Genomic DNA, 20,171 nt, shown 5'->3' with positions numbered 1-20,171 from the left:
TGGAGTAATTACCATACCCATCACTTTAAACATTTAGCATTTCTTTGTGCTGAGAAGTCTAAATCTTCTCCTTGATCTATCTTGACATTTATAATACATTATTACTTGCTATAGTCACTGTACTACATAATAGAACACCAAAAACTATTCTTCCAAACTGTGCAACTTTTTTTTCTTTTTTCTTTTTCTTTCTTTCTTTCTTTTCTTTTTTTTTTTTTTTTTTTTTTTTTGAGACAGAGTCTCACTCAGTTGCCTGGACTAGGTCTGTTGTGGCATCAGCTTAACTCACAGCAACTTCAAACTCCTGGTCTCAAGAGATAGTCTCATACATACATGAGAATGAACAATAGCTAATATGCTTATTTTATAAAGAAAGGGAAGGATCTATACCCAACTCTTGGGCATCACTGCTCCAGAGGTGTCCCCAAGTAGCTGGAACTACAATGCCCAATTAGTTTTTCTGTTTTTAGTAGAGACAGGGTCTCACTCTTCTCAAGATGTTTTCAAACTCCTGAGCTCGAGCAATCCACCTGCCTCAGTCCCCTAGAGTGCTAGGATTACAGGTGTGAGCCACCTAGCTTGGCTCTAACTGTAACTTTGTATTCATTGACCAATCTCTCCTGGTTCCTTCCTCTCCCTGGCCCTCCTCAGCCTCTGGTAATTATTATTCTGCTATCCACTGCAATGAAATCAACTTTTCAAGATTCCACATGAGTGAGATGTGGTGTTTGTCTTTCTTTGTCTGGCTTTTGTCACTTAACATAATGTCTTCCAGGTTCATACATGTTGCTGCAAATGAAAAATTTTCATTTTGTTTTGTGGCTGGATAGTGTTCCATTGTGCATACATACATACATACACATGTATACACACGCACACCACATATATGTGCCTCATTTTCTTTATTCATTCATCTTTATTTTTTTGAGACAGAGCCTCAAGTTGTCCCACTGGGTAGAGTGCTGTGGCATCACAGCTCACGACAACCTCTAACTTCTGGGCTCAAGCAAGTCTCCTGCTTCCGTCTCCCAAGTAGCTGGGACCACTGGTGCCCACCACAACGCCCGGCTATTTTTCGGTTGCAGCTGTCATTGTTGTTTGGTGGACCCAGGCTGGATTCAAACCCACCACCTTAGGTGTATGTGGCTGGCACCTTAGCCACTTGAGCCACAGGCACCGAGCCTATTCGTGCATCTTTAGATGAACATTTAGGCTAATTCCCTGTCTTGGCCGTTGTGAACAGTGCTGTGGTAAACATCAGTGTGCAGATGTCTCTTTGACATACTGACTTCATTTCCTATGGATATCCACCTAGTAATGGAAGTGCTGGATCACATGCTAGTTCCATTTTTAATTTTTTGAGTAATTTCAAGTTTTCCAGAGTATGCGAGAGTTTTCTTTTCTCCACATCCTCACCAGCATCTGTTAGTTTTTGTCTTTTTGATAATAGCAATTCTAATTGGGATGAGGTAGTATCTCATTATGATTTTGATCTCCATTTTTCTGATGATTAATTAATTTTGTTGAACGTTTCTTTTGAGAGATGTCTACTCAGGTCTTTTGCCCATTTTTAAATAAAATTATTATTATTATTATTTTGCTATTGAGTTGTTTGAGTTTTCCTTACATATCTACTTACTAAATTCCTTATCAGATGTAGAGCTTTTAAATACTTTATCCCATTCTGTAGGTTGCCTCTTCACTTTATTGATTTTTTTCCTGAGCTGTGCACAAACTTTTTAGTTTGATGTAATCTCATTTGTCTGTTTTTGCGTTTGTTGCTGGTGCTTTTGAAGTCTTATTCAAAAAAGTCTTTGAAGCCAGGCAGGGTAGCTCATGCCTATAATCCTAGCATTCTGGGATTATAGGTGGGTGGACTGCCTGAGCTCACAGGATGAGACTAGCCTTAGCTATAGAGCAAGACCCAATCTCTAAAAAATACCCAGGCCTTGTGGCAGGTGCCTATAGTCACAGCTACTTGGAGGCTGAAACAAGAGAATCTCTTGAGACCAGAGTTTGAGGTTGCTGTGAGCTATGACATCATAGCACTCCATAGAGGGCAAACAAGTGAGACTGTCTTAAAAAAAAAAAATCTTTTCTCAGTCCAATTTCATGAAGCATTTCCCCTGTTTTCTTCTAGTGGTTTTGTGGGGTTTTACATTTATTTAACTTTTTAGTACATATGAAGTTTGTTTTTACATTTGGTGAGAGATAAGGGTTTAGTTTCATTCTTCTGCATGTGGATATTCAGTTTTCCCAACATCATTTTTTGAAGAGATTGTCCCCAATGTATTTCCTTGGTACGTTTGTTGAAAATTAGTTAGTGGGGCCCCACGCCCGTAGCACAGTGGTTACAGCACCAGCCATATACACCGAGGGTGGCGGGCTCAAACCCAGCTCGGGCCAGCTAAACAACAATGACAACTGCAACAAAAAAAAAGCCAGGCATTGTGGTGAGTGCCTGTGGTCCCAGCTACTTGGGAGGCTGAGGCAAGAGAATCTCTTAAGCCCAAGAGTTTGAGGTTGCTGTGAGCTGGGGCGCCGCAGCACTCTACCAAGGTCAACATAGTGAGACTATGTCTCAAAAAAAAAAAAAGAAAGAAAATTAGTTGAGTGTAAATGCATGGATGTATTTCTGTTTTTTCTATTTGGTTCCATTGGTATATATGTCTGGTTTTATGCAAGTGCCATATTAATTTGTTTACTATAGCCTTTATAGCTTATTTGAAGTCAAGTAGTGTAATTTTGATCTTTTTGCTCATTTTGGACTTTAGGAGTCTTTTGCCTTTCCATATGAATTTTAAGATTCTTTTTCCTATTTCTATGAAGAATGTCATTGGTATTTTGATAAAGCTTACATAAAATATGTACATCACTTTGGATAATATGGACATTTTAACAATATTAATTCTTCCGATTCTGGAACATGGGATCTTTTTCCATTTCCATTTCTTTGTGTCTTTTTCAATTTTTTTCACCAGTGTTTTATAGTTTTCATCATAGACATCTTTCACTTCTTTGGTTAAGTTATTCCTAGGTGGGTTTTGTAGCTACTGTAAAGGAAAATGCTTTCTTGATTTCTTTTTCAGATAGTTCACTGTCGGAGTATAGAAATGCTACTAATTTTTGTATGTTGATTTTTTTATCCTACAACTCTACTAAATTTGTTTATTAGTGCTAAAAATGTTTTTAGTGTTGTTCTTAGGGTTTTCTGTATGTAAGACTCTGTCATCTTCAAACAGGGACGATATAACTTTCTCTTTTCCAATTTGGTTTCCTTCTATTTCTTTATCTTGCCTAATTGTTCTGACTAGAACTTCTAGTACTATGTGGAATAAAAGTAGTGAAAATGAGCATCCTTGTCTTAATCCACATATCAGAGGGAGAACTTTGTCCCATTTCCTATGGTGGTAGCTATAGGTTTGTTGTATATGGCCTTTATTTTGTTGACTTGTTCCTTCCATACAGTTTATTGATGATTTTTGTCATCACGAAGAAATGTCAAACTATATCAAATGCTTTTTAACTATTTTTGAAAATAATTATATGGTTTTTGTCCTTCATTGGGCTAACAAGATATATCATATTTATTGAATTATGTGTGTTGGACCATTCTTGCATCCCTGAAGTGAATCATACTTCATCTTGGTGAATGATCTTTTTAATGAGGTGTTGAATTTGATTCACTGGTATTTTGTTGAGAATTTTTGCATCAAAGTTCATTAGAGACACGGCCAGGAGTTTTCTTTCTGTCTTTCTTTTTCTTTCTTTCCTCCCTTCTTCCTTTCTTTCCTTCCCTCCCTTCTTTCCCTTCTTTCCCTCCTTTCAGCACTTCTACCTGGTTTTGGTATCTGGGCAATGCTGGCCTTATAGAATGAGTATAGAAGTATCCCCTCCTCAGTTTTTTTTTTTCTTTAATAATTTGGGTATAATTGGTATTAGTTCTTTAAATGTTTTGTAGAATTCAGCAGTGAAGCCATCAAGTGTCAGACTTTCCTTTGATGGTTACTGCTTCAGTCTTATTACTCATTATTGGTCTGATTAGGTTTTCTTTCTTCATGCTTCAACTTTGGTAAGTAGTATGTGTCCAGAAATTCATCCATTTCTTCTAGGTTTTCCAATTTGTTGGAAATAGTTGTTTGTAGTAGTTTCTTAGGACACTTTGTATTTCTGAGGTATTAGTTATAATGTCTCCTTTTTCATCTTTGATTTTATCAATTTCAGATTTTTCTCTTTTTTCCTTAGTCTAGCTAAAGACTTAACCAATTTTGTTTATCTTTAGATATTTTTTGTTTTGTTAATATTTTCTATTTATTTTTTAGTTTCTGTTTCATTTATTGCTGCTCTGATCTTCAATTACTTCTTCCCTTGTCCTCATTTTGGATTGTGCTTGTTTTGAGATTGTCCTTGTTTTTCTAGTTCCTTAAAGTGTAATGTTAGGTTTATTTGAGCTCTTCTTCCTTTTTTGATGTGGGCATTTATTGCTCTAAACTTCCCTCTGGATACTGCTCTTTCCGTATCCTGTAGGTTTTGGCATGTTGTGTTTCCATTTTCATTTATCGCTAGGAATTTTGTATTTTTCTTTTTAATTTCTTCATTGACTCATTGGTTGTTTAGGAGCATGTTGTGTAAGCCATATATTAGAATCCAAAATTCCTCCTGTTATTGATTTCTAGTTTTATTGTATTGTGGTCAGAAAGACACCTGATATTTTGATATTTTAAAATTTTCTTAAGATTTGTTTTATGGCCAAACATATGGTCTGTCCTGGAGACTCTTCCATGTATGTTGAGAATAGTCTGTATTCTGCAGCTTTTGGGTGCAATGTTCTGTAAATGTCCATTTGATCTAGAGCCCAGTATAACTCCAATACTTTTGTGACTGGATGATCTATGTTCATTACTGAAAGTGGAGTGTTGAAGTCCTCTACTATTACTGTATAGTAGTCAAGTTCTGCCTTTAGGTCTATTAATATGTAGTTTATATATTTAGGTGCTACAATGCTGGCTGCATATATGTTTATAATTATTTTATACTCCTGTTGTACTGGTCCTTTTATAGTTATAACCAGTTATTTTAATGCCAACTTAAATTTGTCATTAAATAATAAATAAATAATAATAATAAATAATAAATAAATAAATAATAAGAGACTTATTATTTGATGCCAACTTAAATTTGAATGCAAAGAAAAGCACAATAAGAGATCAAACAAACCGGGGGGGGGGGACTTAAAAATCTACCTTTGAAGTCCACCCCACATTTTGACTTTTAAATGTCTCAATTTACATCCTTTTATAGTGCTTAGCTCTTAACAAATTGTTCTAATTATTTTTAAAACAGTTTTCTCTTTCAGTCTTCATGCAAAAGATGTGAATTTTATACACCATACCTACAATATTTGAGTATTTGCATTTGTCTGTATACTTTTATCAATTAGTGTTATGCCTTTGAATATTTTATTGTTGAATGTTAACATCTTTTTCCTTCAGATTGATGAATGCTTTCTAGCATTTCTTATAAATGGGGGTGATAAATTCCCTCAACTTTTGTTTGTATGGGAAAGTCTTTACTTCTTCATGCTTGAAGGATAGGTTTTCTGGGTATATTATTCTTGGTGGACAGTGTTTTTTTGTTCTTTTTTTTCTTCTCTTCAGCACTTTGAATGTGTCATCCTAGTCCCTCCTGCCTGGCCTGTTGGTTTCCACTGAGAAGTCTGCTGCAAGATGCATTGGAGCCTTTGTACAGGTTATTTACTTCTCTGTTGCTGCTTTTAGAATCCTATTTTTGTCCTTCACTGTTGAGAGTGTATGATATGCCTTGGGGTAGACTTATTTGGGTTGAATCTGTTTGTTGACCTTTGACCTGCATATTGTATTAATCTCTAGGTTTGGAAAATTTTCTGTTATTATTTCTTTGACTAAATTTTCTACCCTTTGCTCTTTCATAACTCTCTCTTCTTGAAGGCTATTGAATCTTGAATTTGCTCTTTTGAAGCTATATTCAAGATCTCATAGGCATTCTTTGTTACTTTTCATTCATCTTTCTCCTTTGACTTTGTATTTCCAAATGGCCTGTCATCAAGGTCACTGATTTTCTTCTTTCTGATCAATTCAGCTGTTGAGAACTTCTAATGTATTTTCCAGCTCCACAATATCTATTTGATTTTTAAAATTACAATCTCCTTGTTAATTCTCTGAGAAATTTCTGATTATTTCTCTGTTTTTTGGAATTCATTGAGCTTCCACAAAAACAGCTATTCTGCATTCGCTGTCCAAAAGATCACACATTCCTGTCTCACCAGGGAGGCACCTGACCTAACCCTGGTGAGACAGGAATGTTCTTGATGCTTTTGGATGTCTGAGAATTAAAAGATTAGATACTTATTCCAGTGTTCACAGTCAGACCTTGTTTGTATCTATCCTTTTTCAGAGAACCTTCTAAGGACTATTGAGTTCCCTAAGTCTATGGTCACTGCAGCCATTTTTGCACTAGAGGGCGCCCTAAGCCCAGGTACCTAGTGACTCTTGCAGACTCCTGGATTCCCCAGTCCAAGATCCAGAAGTGTGCCCCAGGTTCTGAGGTAAAGCCCATAGCTCACCTTCCTCTCTTGCCCCAAACAAAAGGAATCTTTCTCCATGATGAGCTGCATGGAGTTGGAAGAGTGGTGATGCAGGCATTTCTGTGGCTGCTGTAGCAGCTGATGTCACACTGAGTTGTGCCCCAAACCTATGGCCTCCCAGACCTGTGTAGCAATGGGGCTCATCCAAAGACTGTGGTTATTATGGCATGCCTGCCACTGAAATTTATTCAAGGCTCACTTTAGTCATCCAGTGTTAAAGCAGGCTGGAACTTAGTTTCTAGCTGGTAGGCAACAGCTTTGTTTCTGGCCTAGGGCAGGTCTAAATGCTCCCCTGTGAGCACCAGCCTGCAATCAAAGGCCTGGTAGTGTGCTCTACCTTTGGTGGAGGCTGGTACTAAGTTCCAGTACAAGTCCCATACTTTCCTCTTCATCTTCAAGCCGTTAGATTCTCTGCACGCACTGCCTAAGCTTGGGGAAGGGGTGTTGTTAGCAATGAGAGAAAGTTCTTTTTACACTCTTCATGTGTCTTTTCTTGTTATTATGTTAAAATTAGGCATTGTGATGTTTTACCTCATTATTTAGTTCTTCTGAAAGTATTTTGTTGTGCATATAGTTGTGCAATTTGTTGTTCCTCTAGGGGGACCATCACTGGAGAGTTATATTCCACATTTTACCATTTTACTCTGTACTTCCTACTCATTTTCATTTTTTAAATGTTTCTAAAAAATAATTGTGGAGCGATAGCTTTATTTTAATTTTAGAGGTCAAAAGGATGTATTATAGCTAAGGACATTTCCCAAGGAATATTTTAAAATCTTTATACCAATGTCTATGGAATTACATATACTTTTCAGTATTTGTTTATACCTTTCCTAAACAAATCATTTGATTCAGTGTTACAGAACAATGGTCTATAGCCCACCTGCAACAGAATCACCTGGGATGCTTATGTACAAAATTAAAGATTTAAAGACTCATGCCAACTAAGTCTTTTGAGACTGAAGCCCGGGAAGTAGCTCTCATACCTCCCACAGCTGATTATATGGTACACCAAGTTTAAAAATTAGTCTTCATATTTTCAGACCGAGGATTCGTATAAAATGACAAAGGAGGACAACCTTAATCTTTTAAAGTTAGATTATAAGCTTCTTAACCACAGTTTCTTTTTCTTATTCTTATACTCTCAAGAGACTATTGAAGAAATGGGAAACAAAGTAGTCAAAGAAAAACTATGTATTTATACATATTTTGCTTTAATAGTGACCAAAAAGACCATTTCATTTCCTCTCACCAATTGTGTCCACCAGATATGTTGGCCTTCAACATATGGCAATAGCAACATATATAAATCTATATCATACATTTATACACACTAACACACATTCTATAAGCACTGTGAAGACACAGACTAAGCTTTTGCATGACTGGGTGCCTTTCCCAGGCCACTTAAAAATGAGCACAGGTGTGCTGAATGCAAGAATTTCAACTGGCTTCATCTGATCATCAATCCCCACTATTCCTAAGTTAGGATAGGAAGACAAATGGGATGGCATATTTAGAATGAGGTCAATCCAGTTCATATAAGAAAAGAAATAGGAGGTGCTAGTCTAAGCCTGAGATGGAATCTGGGAAGTCACCACATTTATGATGTGAACTCAAAGAACTGAGGTGCTACGTGTAGACTAAAGCCCAGTTTGTCCCAAGGGAGATGGCCCAGGCTCAGGTATAGATCTATGAGTAGTATGCGCTGAGGCCCTGCCAGCACCATCTAGCAGGGCGCCATTGCTCAGTTCTGTGCTTTTAGGACTGCCCAAGAAGCTCCAGTGTTGGGACCACTCGACTCATTCAAAAGATTCAAGGTTGTATTTCCACTGAGTTTTCCATCTCAGGACAGCTGATGAGGTGAGAATTGTACGGTTGCTAGTTCCCAAGCCACTGGGGCTATTTAGAAGCAGTTTCACGAAAAGCTCTATGCAAACTATACTTTTTGTGTAGGCTGGGCCAAGCAGACCTTGGCTAATGGCACTCTGTAACTGCCTTCCCATCAGTCTCACCAGGACATATCTCTGACTCCCTCTTCTGGACCCTCCAGGTTTGGAGAAGTGAGGTTTGGAGGAATATTTTCCTCAGCAGATGGGTAGCTGCACAAAAGGGGAACAGGCCATCCTTCCTGCTGTTTTAAGGATCTGCAGTGGCTGGGCTTCTTACATGGTTCCTCCATGGTTCCATGGAAGGCAAGGGTCACAAGGCTGGAGTGCACAGCAGAGCCCTTAGGAATTTCACCTGCAGACAAAAATAAAACAAACCAAATCACTGTGTATTGTCAGGCCCTGCTCATAGGTACCTGAGGCTGGAGTGAGAGGTACGTGGTGACCAAGCTGAGAGCACGGTGAGAGCCAGCTAACAGAATGAACTAAGGGCATGCACTGCAGTCTGGAAGAACAGCTGATGCCCCAGGTAGAGGAAAAGCCTCCCACCTCCCTGTGTGCTGGGAATCACTGCACACCGGGTGGTCAGATTTTAGGGGCCAGTTCCCTGCTCAAGTCACTATGTCTCAGCAAAAATGAAGGTCTTTGCCCTCTCCCAGAAAAATAAGTGCTCGACGTGAAATGCATGCATACAGAAAAGGCCTGCTGTAGGAAGAAGAGCACACTTTGCAGAGACGTCACCTGTTATGCTTGGGTCCCAGCAACCTTTGTGAGGATCAGGAGGGGCCAAGTCATCAGGGACCTCAGAAATCATCTGCTTCCAGCCCCCCTTTTCCAGATAAGGGGCAGAAGTCTTACAGAGACTAAGAGCCAGCCAAAGCCACACGCCAGTTAGTGATAGCCTGGGATTAGGACCCAGGGCTTGGGCCCTTTTCAACAATCAAAAGCAGCTTCCACACTGTGGGCTGGCGGTACCAGAGACTGTTGGGTTACCTTTGCTGGGACAGGAATAGGCTTTACAGAGGCAATCTTGTAAGTGTTGTTCTAAAGAGGCTCAGGAAGGAAAGGAGTCACCAGAGAAGAACAAAAGGGAATTAGCAGAAAACCCAAACAAACAAAATATTAAGTTAAATCACTGCGCAAGTCATTTTCACACTAGGAGGATCAACGTTCCCTCATGTTACAATTTAGGACCATCCCTAGGAATATGTTCAGTTGCTCATGGCAAAGCTTGAAAGTTTAGGCTAAATGGTTTTTGATTTTTCTCTCTCTTTTATTTTCTTTTTTTAAGTTTCAGATTAACATGAGGGTACAAACAATTACATTACATTGTTTGCATTAGGTAAAGTCCAAATTGTAGTTCTGCCGTATATCCTTACATTGTGCACATTAGCTGACATAGTTTCTGATTTTTAAGCCATTTAGTACACCTCAAGTTTTTGTTAAGTTCTGAGGGGATGCTTAACATTTAATGTTTTAAGTAAATGTAGATAATATTTATTATTAAATTCTTTTAGATCAATAAGACCCAACAGATCTCTTTCATCATGTTACTTAAAGAAAAAGATACATCAAAATCAAATTGCTGTTTTCAACTCAGGAGTGTGCAGTGAAATCCATTTATTAGATTGCATCTTGCTTTTGTTTTTTCATAAAGAAATATAGGGAACACAGAACACATAAACTGGCTTTGAGACCCCTTTACCAAGAGCTGATGCAGAGGCAGACCCCCACATGCCTGCTGACCTCCAGGGTTGACTGACTTGCACTCTCCAGACTCCCTGACTTGGCATAAAAGAGTGAACGTTGGAGTGAAAAGGAGAGACGACGACGTGAGAGCTGATTGGCTGGGAGGGTGATGGGGATGAAGCCCGCAGGCCACTCACTGCGGACCTGCCATCCTGCAGGCTGACCCATAGTCTTCTCTGGGACAAGGGTCCCCTACAGACTCTGATGACAGCTGGTGATGGGTTGGGGGCAGGCTCCATGCCTCTGACTGGTGTAGTGGTTTCCTTCCCTTCAAATTAGTCTTTGCCTTCTTCAAAACATCATATGTCCTGGTCACTGAAACGACAACAAAACAGCCCCACAGAACAGATTACCAGCAGGCCCCTCCCTGGGAGCCTGCGTTCTAAAGCATTTCTATCAGCATTTCTACCAGCAGGGGACTCTTGCTGCTCCCCGTCTTCCCCTCCCTCTACATCCACAATTTCTGATGGTCCAGGACGTTCAGGGACATCCCCACACCTCTCTGGTCATTGTTCATCTGTAGCAGGACGGGGGCATCTGGAGACCCCCCTTTCCTCTCCGTTTCTGGCCTGGGGCCACCTACACTGGCTGACGATGAACTGCTCCATGCTCTTCTCCTGCTGGGTGGCAGTCTTCAGACGCTCAACTGTGCTCTGAAGGAGCCTTTCCTGGTTAGATACTTTGGTTCTCAGCTCCAGAAGTTCTCTTTCTGTTGCTTCTCCCTGGGAAAGAGGAACAGGCTCTCATCAATAGTCAGAAAACCTGAAGCACCCTGTGTCTCGGGGATCTTTCTAATTCTATGTAGGGTTTTCCATGACCTTCTTGCCCATCTGTGGCCTTGCTTCCCACCATTAAGGCCTTGAGAACCCTCTAGCCGAGGACAGTTTAGGATGGGGCCGTTGGGAAGGAACATAGAGGACCTGGACACCCATGCAGACTAGCGCAGGCCAACATGCCTACTGCTGAAGAGAGCCTGGCTACAAGCTGGCTTGAGCTCCCAACTGTGAACAAGACCTCAGTTTTAGCACTGACATTAATTCTGTCCCTCCCCTATCACAAGTGAGACTTGGGAGCTCAGGAATGTTACATCTGAGGACACAGGTCTGATCCAGGGAAAGTTTGTGTAAGTTTGTGACTATTTGTGCCAACATGAAGATGACAAAGTACCTTCTCCCTGAAATTAGCACAGTTGGGGCCCAAAAGGTATCAGCAACATTGATCTGAAGCTAGAACTCTTGAGATCCTGAAACCTGACTACCCAAGGTTCTGCTGACCAGAGCCAGCCTGAGAGCTGATGGATCTGAGAGGTGGCTGGCTTTCCCCAGGCCTGGCCAGATGTGCAGACTTAAATGATATGCCAGGGTCCTGGAGTGCCTAATGGAAGCTCACCATGTCAAGGTACTCTGTAGTCATTTGTGCAGATCTGAAGCTTTGACATACTCCCAAATTTCAGCTCAGCCAAACTTCATACAGGTAAAGAAACTGAACATATATTGATTACCAGGGCTACTGTGTCTCTGCCTCCTCCATATCCCTTCCTCTTCCTCTCTGTTTTCTTATCCAGGGTCTGGAGGTAAGAGGAGGAAGGATGTTGTCGGAGATTCAATGAAAGCTGCCACCATGGATCAGAGGTCCCCTTCCAGAGACATTCCCCAAAGGTCCTAACTATCCCAACTCACTATGTGACTCCTGATCTAAGAAGCTATGGGGATGAGGAGACAGAACAATATTGAGGAGCAAGAGAGCTGGGTTTGAATCAGGAAAGGATGCTAGCATCTTACCACCTTGCTGGGCAGCACGGGCCTGTGGGTGCTTGGCAGGGCTGCTCTCCAGAACATGGTGAGGAGGGAAGCTGACTCCTCCAGGGTCTGGTGTAGGGCATTGGCACTGCTCAGAAGCTCAGGGATGCTTGTTCTGCCCAGGACCTGGGGAAAAGTGGAGGGAACCGTGGATATCATTGGAATGGGGAGATTTGGCCGGCGGCAGTGGCTCACACCTAATCCTTTCTGGGAGGCTGAGGCAGATAGATCACTTGAGCCCAGGAGTTCAAGACCAGCCTGAGCAAGAGGGAGACTCTGCTTGTACTAAAAATAGAAAGACTAAGCATTGTGACAGGTGCCTGTACTGCCAGCTACTCAGGAGGCTGAGGCAAGAAAACCACTCGAGCCCAAGAATTTGAGGTTGCTGTGAACTATGACACCACAGTCAGTACTCTACCCAGGGCTATACAGTGAGACTTGGGTCTGCTCAAATCTAAGAAACACTTGTTTAGCCATTTGCAACTCCAAGGACCAAGATGCTGCTTCCTTTACCAGGAACGGCCTCCTCTGCCTGGAGAATCGACGAGGCTCTAAAACTCATCCCCCCGCTACATCCTGTGAACCTGTCACCTTCCTTGCCTGTGATAAATGACCACTTCTGCATTCATGCCCTCATAACACAGATGACACCTTCTCACATTGTGCCTGCAGCTCATTTCTTGACCTTTCCTGTGAGGGATCCTTAGAGGCACAGCTGTCCCCCTGCACTCATGGGTCTCCATCATCTTTGTTAGCACAGCCCCTGGTGCTTGGTCTCTCCCAACAGAGAAGCACTGTGAGATATTATGCTGACAGCACTAGGAAATCCATGGCCACCAAGCTCCCACACCTGCAAATCCCTCCATTCCTGTTCATCTGGTTGATTTTATTCTGCTTACAGATGGCCAAGTGCCTGGGTGACTACAACAGATCATAAGCTACCAAAGTGAGTTCTGTACAGTGCCATGTGTATTATGTTTAACAAATGCTCTACTCATGTTGGCAGTAAGACTACAGGGGCTCTTCAGTGAGTCAAGGGGAAATGTCCAGTCTGGAACAGAGCAGAACTTATAGCAAAAACGAGACAAAGAAGAAAGGGCTTGCCTGCTATAAACGGAAGAGGTATCCTCAGCGGTCAAGAGATGTAAAGAATGAAGAAAAATAGCAGGAGAAGGAGCTAAGTCAAAGCAAGAAAGGGCACAAAGAAAGAGTATGCCTAAAGCTACAGGTGTGATTACCTCTGTGCCCTGAGCTTCAAGGCCGGGGAAGTTACACGATGGCCTCACAAGAGACGCTATCTTTTTCACCAGCACTTTGCCCTCCCCAATCTGCTGTCCTAGGGCAGTGTAGTCATCAATGTGGCCAATGACATGCCGGCCGTGCTTGTTGGCAAAGGAGCCATCAGTAGCATCGCCCTCCAACTTGGGAGAGCTCTTCATTCCTGGAGAAGTATCCACACTCAGGCCTGAAAAAGAAAACCACAACAAAGCAGAACCCACTGTTACTCATCATGATATCCTTAGCTCACTTCAATCCGAAAGAATAGGAAGAGAAAGGAGAAAGGAAGCTTTGGAATGCACAAGGGTGGCATGAAGTCCAGAGAGATATTTTGGGTTCTATATTTTTATAATATTTCTTGCATCATCTCATAATGACAAACTTTCCAGGAGACAAATTTTTTCCTTATTGACAAATGAAACAAGGAGAACAAATATAACTAATAAGTTTCTGGGTAGAGAAGACACAGGAAATCAAGTAAATACAGCAGCATTCCCAAGAACAGGGAGAGTAACTTCCAGGAAGCACAAACAGAACAGGCAGATGGGTAATGGCAAGACAGGCAGCCACAGCAGGTGCAGTGAGGAGGGCTAAAGGCCCGGGGCGTGCAGAGAAGAATCTCTGAGTAAATATAATGGGTCTATTGGCAACCCAGTGTTCTTTGCATTAATAACTTTGCATCTTTAGCCTGTGAGCTCTTTAATAATATTTACCATCTGTCCTGTTGAATGTGGCAGTTTCTGAGCCAGGAGCAGAGGAAGAAGAACTGGGGAAGACCACGGCTGGAGAATTCATGCCAACGTCCCGGACTGGCGGGGAAGCAGCTGGGTCTAGGGAGTGGAGACAACCACAGTTTTCAGGAGCCCTGATGGTGCTGCACACCCCACACACGTGCAGCCTGGTCTTCACTGCCTAGGCCCTGAGGCAGCAGGACTCACCTCTTACATAATTACCCACACACCACAAGCAAAAGCAATAACCACGTCGCTTAGCTCTGTGTGTTTCCATTCTTCAAAACAAAGAGATATTCTCTTAATTGAAGGGTTTCATGAGAAATCAGCTTCTAGTCTGAGCAATTATTGGGTATATTTTTATAAGCCCAGGTTTGAATATAGTCTGTATATAGTGTCTCATGTAACGCTTCGTAACGAGACAGAAATATACATAAGCATATCCAGTGGATTTGTTAAAATGCTGACTCAAAGAAGGAATGGTTTCCTAGGGGGTTAAACTCAATGTTCTAGTCACCATTCTGATGATGTAAGAGTGGAAAAACTTGAGTCTTCAGAGACAAAAGGCCTAAGACTCAGTGGATTACAGCTGCCCTGCTGGAGGCCTGGAAGCAGCCCTGCATGGAGGAGTCGGAGAATGTCATGAAGACGAAGATGGAAGGGAGGGCCTGCCCAGCAAGTGGGGCTCAGAGGCTGCTCTCCAGCTCAGGCCTCTGGGTGCAGGAGGAAGAGAAGCAGTGGAACTCAGTGGAGTTGGAAGCCAGAGGGAAGGGGAGGAGGACAGCTGAACACTACAGACATCACAGCTCCCTGCGGGGAGCAAAGTGTCTCTCTACTGGACCAAGCTGAGCAGCTCTTAGGCCCCCCGGGGCTGTGCTTGGCAGTTTCACTTTTTTTTACTTAATGGCCAAGACACCGGCAGCGCTTCCTCAGAGCCCTGGTTTCCTTAGGGACAGGGAATTTTTGCCACACACTGAGTTCCCCATGTGTGAAGGAAAGGGGAGCCAGACTCCAGAATCTTGGAAGGTCAGCAATAGTGAGAGCACAGGAAGGAGGAAGGGACACAGACTGAAAGTCAAGATGGCTCTGAGCCTGGCTCTGTGTCCTGTAAACCCCAGCTTGTCCATTAGCATCTCAACGTCTAAGTTTGCTCATGTGAAATACAGAGATAGCAGAATCTGTTCTACTTCAGGTGAAATTAGATATTTGAAAACACTTGGTAAATATTAAAGCACTATTATGCAAATGTAAGGAAATAGCATCCTATGACTATATGGCTGCTAATTATTGAGCAATTCTTATTGGGCACCAGGCACTGGCAAATTATTTCACTTAATGCTCAAAATAAATATACACAGTGTATATATATTATTATTCCCACCTTAAAGATAAGGAAATTAAAGCTTAAACATCTGAGAGTTTGAACACCTTGACCAAAGCAAAACAATCTATAAAGACAAACTCAGAATCCAGAGCAGCATTTTTCAACCTTTTTTATCTCATGGCACACTTGAATCTACAGTTAAGCTTCGGTAGCACACTTAAATTATGTTGATCAGAAAAAAAGAGTAAAAAGACAATAAAACAATATATTTACTGTGCTTTGAACTTCTTTCAAAAATAATTTAATTAATGGTCTTTAAAAATCTTCATTTCACACCTAAGATTCTCTTGTGGCTGAGGTTGAAAATCACTGCTGTAGAGGGAGCCCATCTGATCTGAGCCCCACGTTCCCATGCGGGGTGCCACATTTGAGCACCTCCAACCTCAGCCTGAACCTAAGGAGCATGAGGGAGACAGACTGCCCCTTCTACCACAGACCTTCTGGTCATCTCTCACTGGCCAAGGCTTCCTAAGTCCCTTTCCCTTCCTCCCTTGGAGGACCAGCTGATTGCTTCCAGGGTCCGCAGTGGCTGGGAAGTTCTGGTGAGTGGGGGTGGGTCTGAGGCTGGCCTGGACAGCGCCCACCTCCAGGTGGTGCTGCAGCTGGAGGCACAGACCATTGTTCACCTGAATGCTCTCAGCCAGCTGCCCTCTCAGAGCCTGAATCTCTGTCACCAGGTGGCTCAAGTCACTGCCCAAAGGGATTTGGTGACAGGCATCCAGGTGGATGGCCTGGATGGGGCTGGTAGCACTGACCCAAGTATTCCCAAGCACGTGTCCATCAGAACACTCCACTGTGACTTTCCTTTCCACCAAGTACTGTAATCCCAGATTCTCATGCAACACAGTCCCTGATAACGACGTCCCCACTCCCGTGTGGGGCTGGGGCACGCTGGGACAGCACACACGTTCTCACATGCACCTGCAGGGCATTTGGCTGGAGGACGGGGACAAGGCTGGTACTCATCTCCCCAGTAACCTTAGGCCTGTAGCTAAAGGCCGAGTCCTCTAAGGCTGATGGTCAGCATGGAGCTACAGGAAGGCAGAGAGTGAGGGAGAAGGAGATCTGATGGCCTTTGCACTCAGAATTCAAAGAGAAAGAGGAGGCCTTTTGGGAGCGTACTAAGAATGTATGGCAGGCAGGTGTCTCTGATCAGCAATCACAATTATGTGAACTTTTCTTTAAAATTTTTGTCATTTTTTTTCCCCAGGCCATTCCCTCTGTCACATATTCCCCACTGTCAATTTTACCCTTCCATTTCTATGGGAGGAGGGGCAACTACATGAATTTTTCAATTTTTCCATGTTTTTTCTTTACCTCCATTTACTACATATAGTCTACTTCTTTGTACTGGGGATGAAGAGATCTAAGAAATACTCCACAAGGCCACAATCCTTTATCTGAAAATTTTAAGGCCAAATGTGTTTCAAAAGGTAGGATTTGTTCTGGTTCTTAGCAAGGCAGCAGGGTGCATATACCACATATTACATGTATGGCTGTTAATCAAACACATCATTATTTCTGCAATGAGCTATGTGAATATTTTCATTAAGTAGATAAAGACTATAATATCCTCCCATAAGTTCAGTTAGGTAGTCAACAAATGAGCATATGAAAAAGCTTTTTGGCCAGGAGCAGTGGCTTATGCCCATAATCCTAGAGCTCTTGGGAAGCCAAGGGTGGGGGTGGGGGGGTGGTCACTTGAGCTTAGGAGTTTGAGACAAACCTGAGCAAAACACTATCTCTACTAAAAATAGAAAAACTAGCTGGGCGTTATGGTGAGTGCCTATAGTCCCAGCTGCTGGGAGGCTGAGGCAGGAGGATCACTTGAGCACACGAGTTTGAGGCTGCTGTGAGCTATGACACCATGGCACTCCAGCCAGGGCAACAGAGTGAGACTGTCTCCACAAAACAAAAAGCTTTCACTTCAGCGATCTTACTGGATTGGGGGATTAAAGATATGGGATTGTGGAGCTTTGGTGGTAGTAGCTTTGAAATGAGTCCTAAAAGACCCGCAAACTAGGAGGAGAGCACAAGAGGGCAGTAGTTCAGGATGAAGTGGTTTCAGAGGCTTTGGCAAATAATCTATCCAAAAATGCTTGAATTGTGTCCAGAGTTCCACGATGTTCCTACCTCTCTTCCTAAATCCAAACGCTCACTAAATTTTTCTCATCTATCCAAACCCGTTTATCTTCCTAGGAGCACCTTGTTGTAGACTCTCACCTCTTAATGCCCCAGACCATCACAGACTCATCCAGCAGGTTTCCTGGATCCTAAAGTCTCCCAACTCCAGCATGTACTGCAAGACTTAGCATCTTAAAGTTCTGTTTTCATCATGCACTTCTTTGCTTGAAATAGAAAATACTTCTTTTCATTGCCAACTACATAGATGTAAACTTTTACCCTGACTTCTAGGCTATCTGAATGCTGGCCACTCTCTGCTCCCCCAGCCTGGCTTCTCACCCCTGGTCCCAAGCTTCCCCCGTGGGCATGCTGGTCTCCCCACTGACCTGACACACATCATGATTTTGTGTTAAGCTGTTCTGTTAGCCTGAAGACTCCCCTAAATGTCTTCAAGTTCTAGTTCCCCCTCGCTTTAACAACTTAGGAAATTAAATCAAGTTTTATGAAAATAAAATTTGCCTGAATAGTAAAAATGCTAATCTAAATTCCACTGCCCTTCTCCCTTTGCTCAGTCATGTCAAAAAGGACACGAAACACATCAGTTCTTCTTCACCTAAAAGTTCTTCAAATATTTGGAGCCAGTTTTCATCTTCTCATGAACATTTCAAAGCCTAAAATGTTTTAGCTTCTTTAACCAGTTCGAGGTTTCTGGTCTCACACCATTATGATCTCTGCCCTCCTTGTGCTCCTTGGAGTGTCAATGCTCTGGTACAGATGGCGCCTTCAGTTGAGCAAAGTTCAGACATGGTCTCCACGTGTGGACACCACGCGCTCCTGTGATCACAGGCTGAACTGGCTTTTCTAGCTCCCTTGGCCTCAACTTACTTGGCGAAACATGTTTCTGCCAAACTCCCCACCCTCATGTCCGTGAACAGCTACAGAGCCAAACCCTCCATCCTGTATTTTTGCCACTGATATTTTTAATCAAGCTCAGGATTTTTGTTTTTCTATCTTTGCTAAATTTCATCACATTGACTGTGATGGATTAACATTATGCTTCAAATACCCTCTTCATTCTAAGAAAGATGGAGAAGTATACCAAGATTCTCAAATACTAGATTATTATTTCAGCAGGTACAAAATGCATTAAGTACACTTAACATTTAAGCCTAGGATTGAAATTTAGGTCCTAGTACTGGTATTTCTATAATGTTTTTTGTTTTCTTATCTTTTCCCATGAGGGAAAGGGTCAGTCAGAGTGCATTAGCCTGCTACATTAGTGATATGGGTTGACAGTATGTATTAGTTACAATATTAAATACCTTTTTAAATGAAGATATCATTAGGATAATTCTTTGCTTTAAAAAAAAAATAGCCAGGTGTAGTGGCTTACACCTATAATTCTAGCACTTTGGGAGGCTGAGGCAGGAGAATTGTTTGAGGCCAGGAGTTCCAGACCAACCTTACAAAAAATAAGAACAATTATCCAGGCATGGTGGTACACATCTATAGTCCTAGCTACTCAGGAGGCCAAGGCTAGAGGATGACTGGAGCCTAGGAGTTTGAGCGAGCTATAATCACAGCACTGCACTCCAACCTGGGCAAGAGAGAGAGACATTATCTCTCTAAAAAAAATAAAGCTATAATCTAGACATGTGACTACCTTGTCTTTGGCCATCTAAGTGGTCAAGTTTACTCTTGTAAAGGATGTTCAGACTGGATCTTGCTCACATCACCAACATCTCACCTTTGATTCTGGGTATGACAGCTCCACTTTCTTCTTATCAGGAGCCCTGGCCTGACTGGGGGATTTCTGGGACAGAACTCTGAAGATTGCCATGACCTGTGTAACTCCCAGAAGCAAGGCCTCACCCCCACCTCAAGCAAGGGCAGAGCGCGCACGGCAGGGGGTGCAGAGCACATACCTGTCAGCCCCTTCTTGGAATTGCCATAAAGCGCCTTGTAGATCTGCAGCTCCGACTGGAGGGACTGGAAGAGCTGCTGCTTCTCTTCACACTGCTGCTGCAGGAGAGCCAGCTTGTGCTGCAGCCTGGCGGGGGAGAGGGAGGCAAGGGCCCACGGAGGTGGTGGGGCCTCTCGGTCACACTGGGACAATCAGGTGGGAGCCAACCCCCCAGAAGTCAACTTGGGGGGTCATGAAGACCATCACTTTAACTTTATAGATGTGGAAACAGGCTGGGAGGAGGAAAGTCACTTGCTTGAAGGCATAACATTAGCTCCATTAGCCAGGAGCAGGACAGCGACACCAGCAGTCCTCTTACTGTTCCCCCAGGGCTTTTTCACAGTGACAGGCAGTTACAGGGCTTGTGTTGGGAAAAAGCTTCATGGCTAGTACAGAAGCTTCCTCAGTCATGGTGTGACCAATGTCCTATATCTAACTGGAGAAACGTTCTTTCTCCAGTCCCTGAAATGCTGAAGCCTTCTGTAACAGGGATTTACTCTCTTCACTTTGGAGTGAAAAAGACACTCCAGAGAAGTCCTTCCTTCTGCTCAAAGCTACCCCTAAATCAGGAATAGCAGAAGGGAAATTGGGGTTTCCAAAAGAATACACTAACCAATATCCCTTCTTCAATG

The 20,171-nt window shown here is 42.5% G+C and overlaps 1 protein-coding gene across 1 annotated transcript in view; it reads right to left on the bottom strand.

The window, feature by feature from the left end:
* Positions 1-8,709: 8,709 nt before the first annotated feature.
* Positions 8,710-20,171, bottom strand: part of LOC100964574 (myomegalin) — a 224,940-nt gene continuing 213,478 nt past the window's right edge. Inside the window, 9 exon segments of the mRNA XM_023515468.1 lie at positions 8,710-8,744; positions 8,747-8,866; positions 9,505-9,525; positions 9,528-9,550; positions 10,524-10,575; positions 10,844-10,982; positions 12,042-12,185; positions 13,298-13,524; positions 19,502-19,626. Of these exon segments, the coding sequence (XP_023371236.1) occupies positions 8,710-8,744; positions 8,747-8,866; positions 9,505-9,525; positions 9,528-9,550; positions 10,524-10,575; positions 10,844-10,982; positions 12,042-12,185; positions 13,298-13,524; positions 19,502-19,626 (886 nt within the window).

The sequence above is a fragment of the Otolemur garnettii genome, unplaced genomic scaffold (genome assembly GCF_000181295.1).
Source record: "Otolemur garnettii isolate 467f Iridium unplaced genomic scaffold, OtoGar3 scaffold00073, whole genome shotgun sequence".
NCBI classification, from domain to species: domain Eukaryota; kingdom Metazoa; phylum Chordata; class Mammalia; order Primates; family Galagidae; genus Otolemur; species Otolemur garnettii.
Note: the sequence above shows the minus strand (reverse complement) of the source record. Positions and strands in the feature narration are given on the sequence as shown.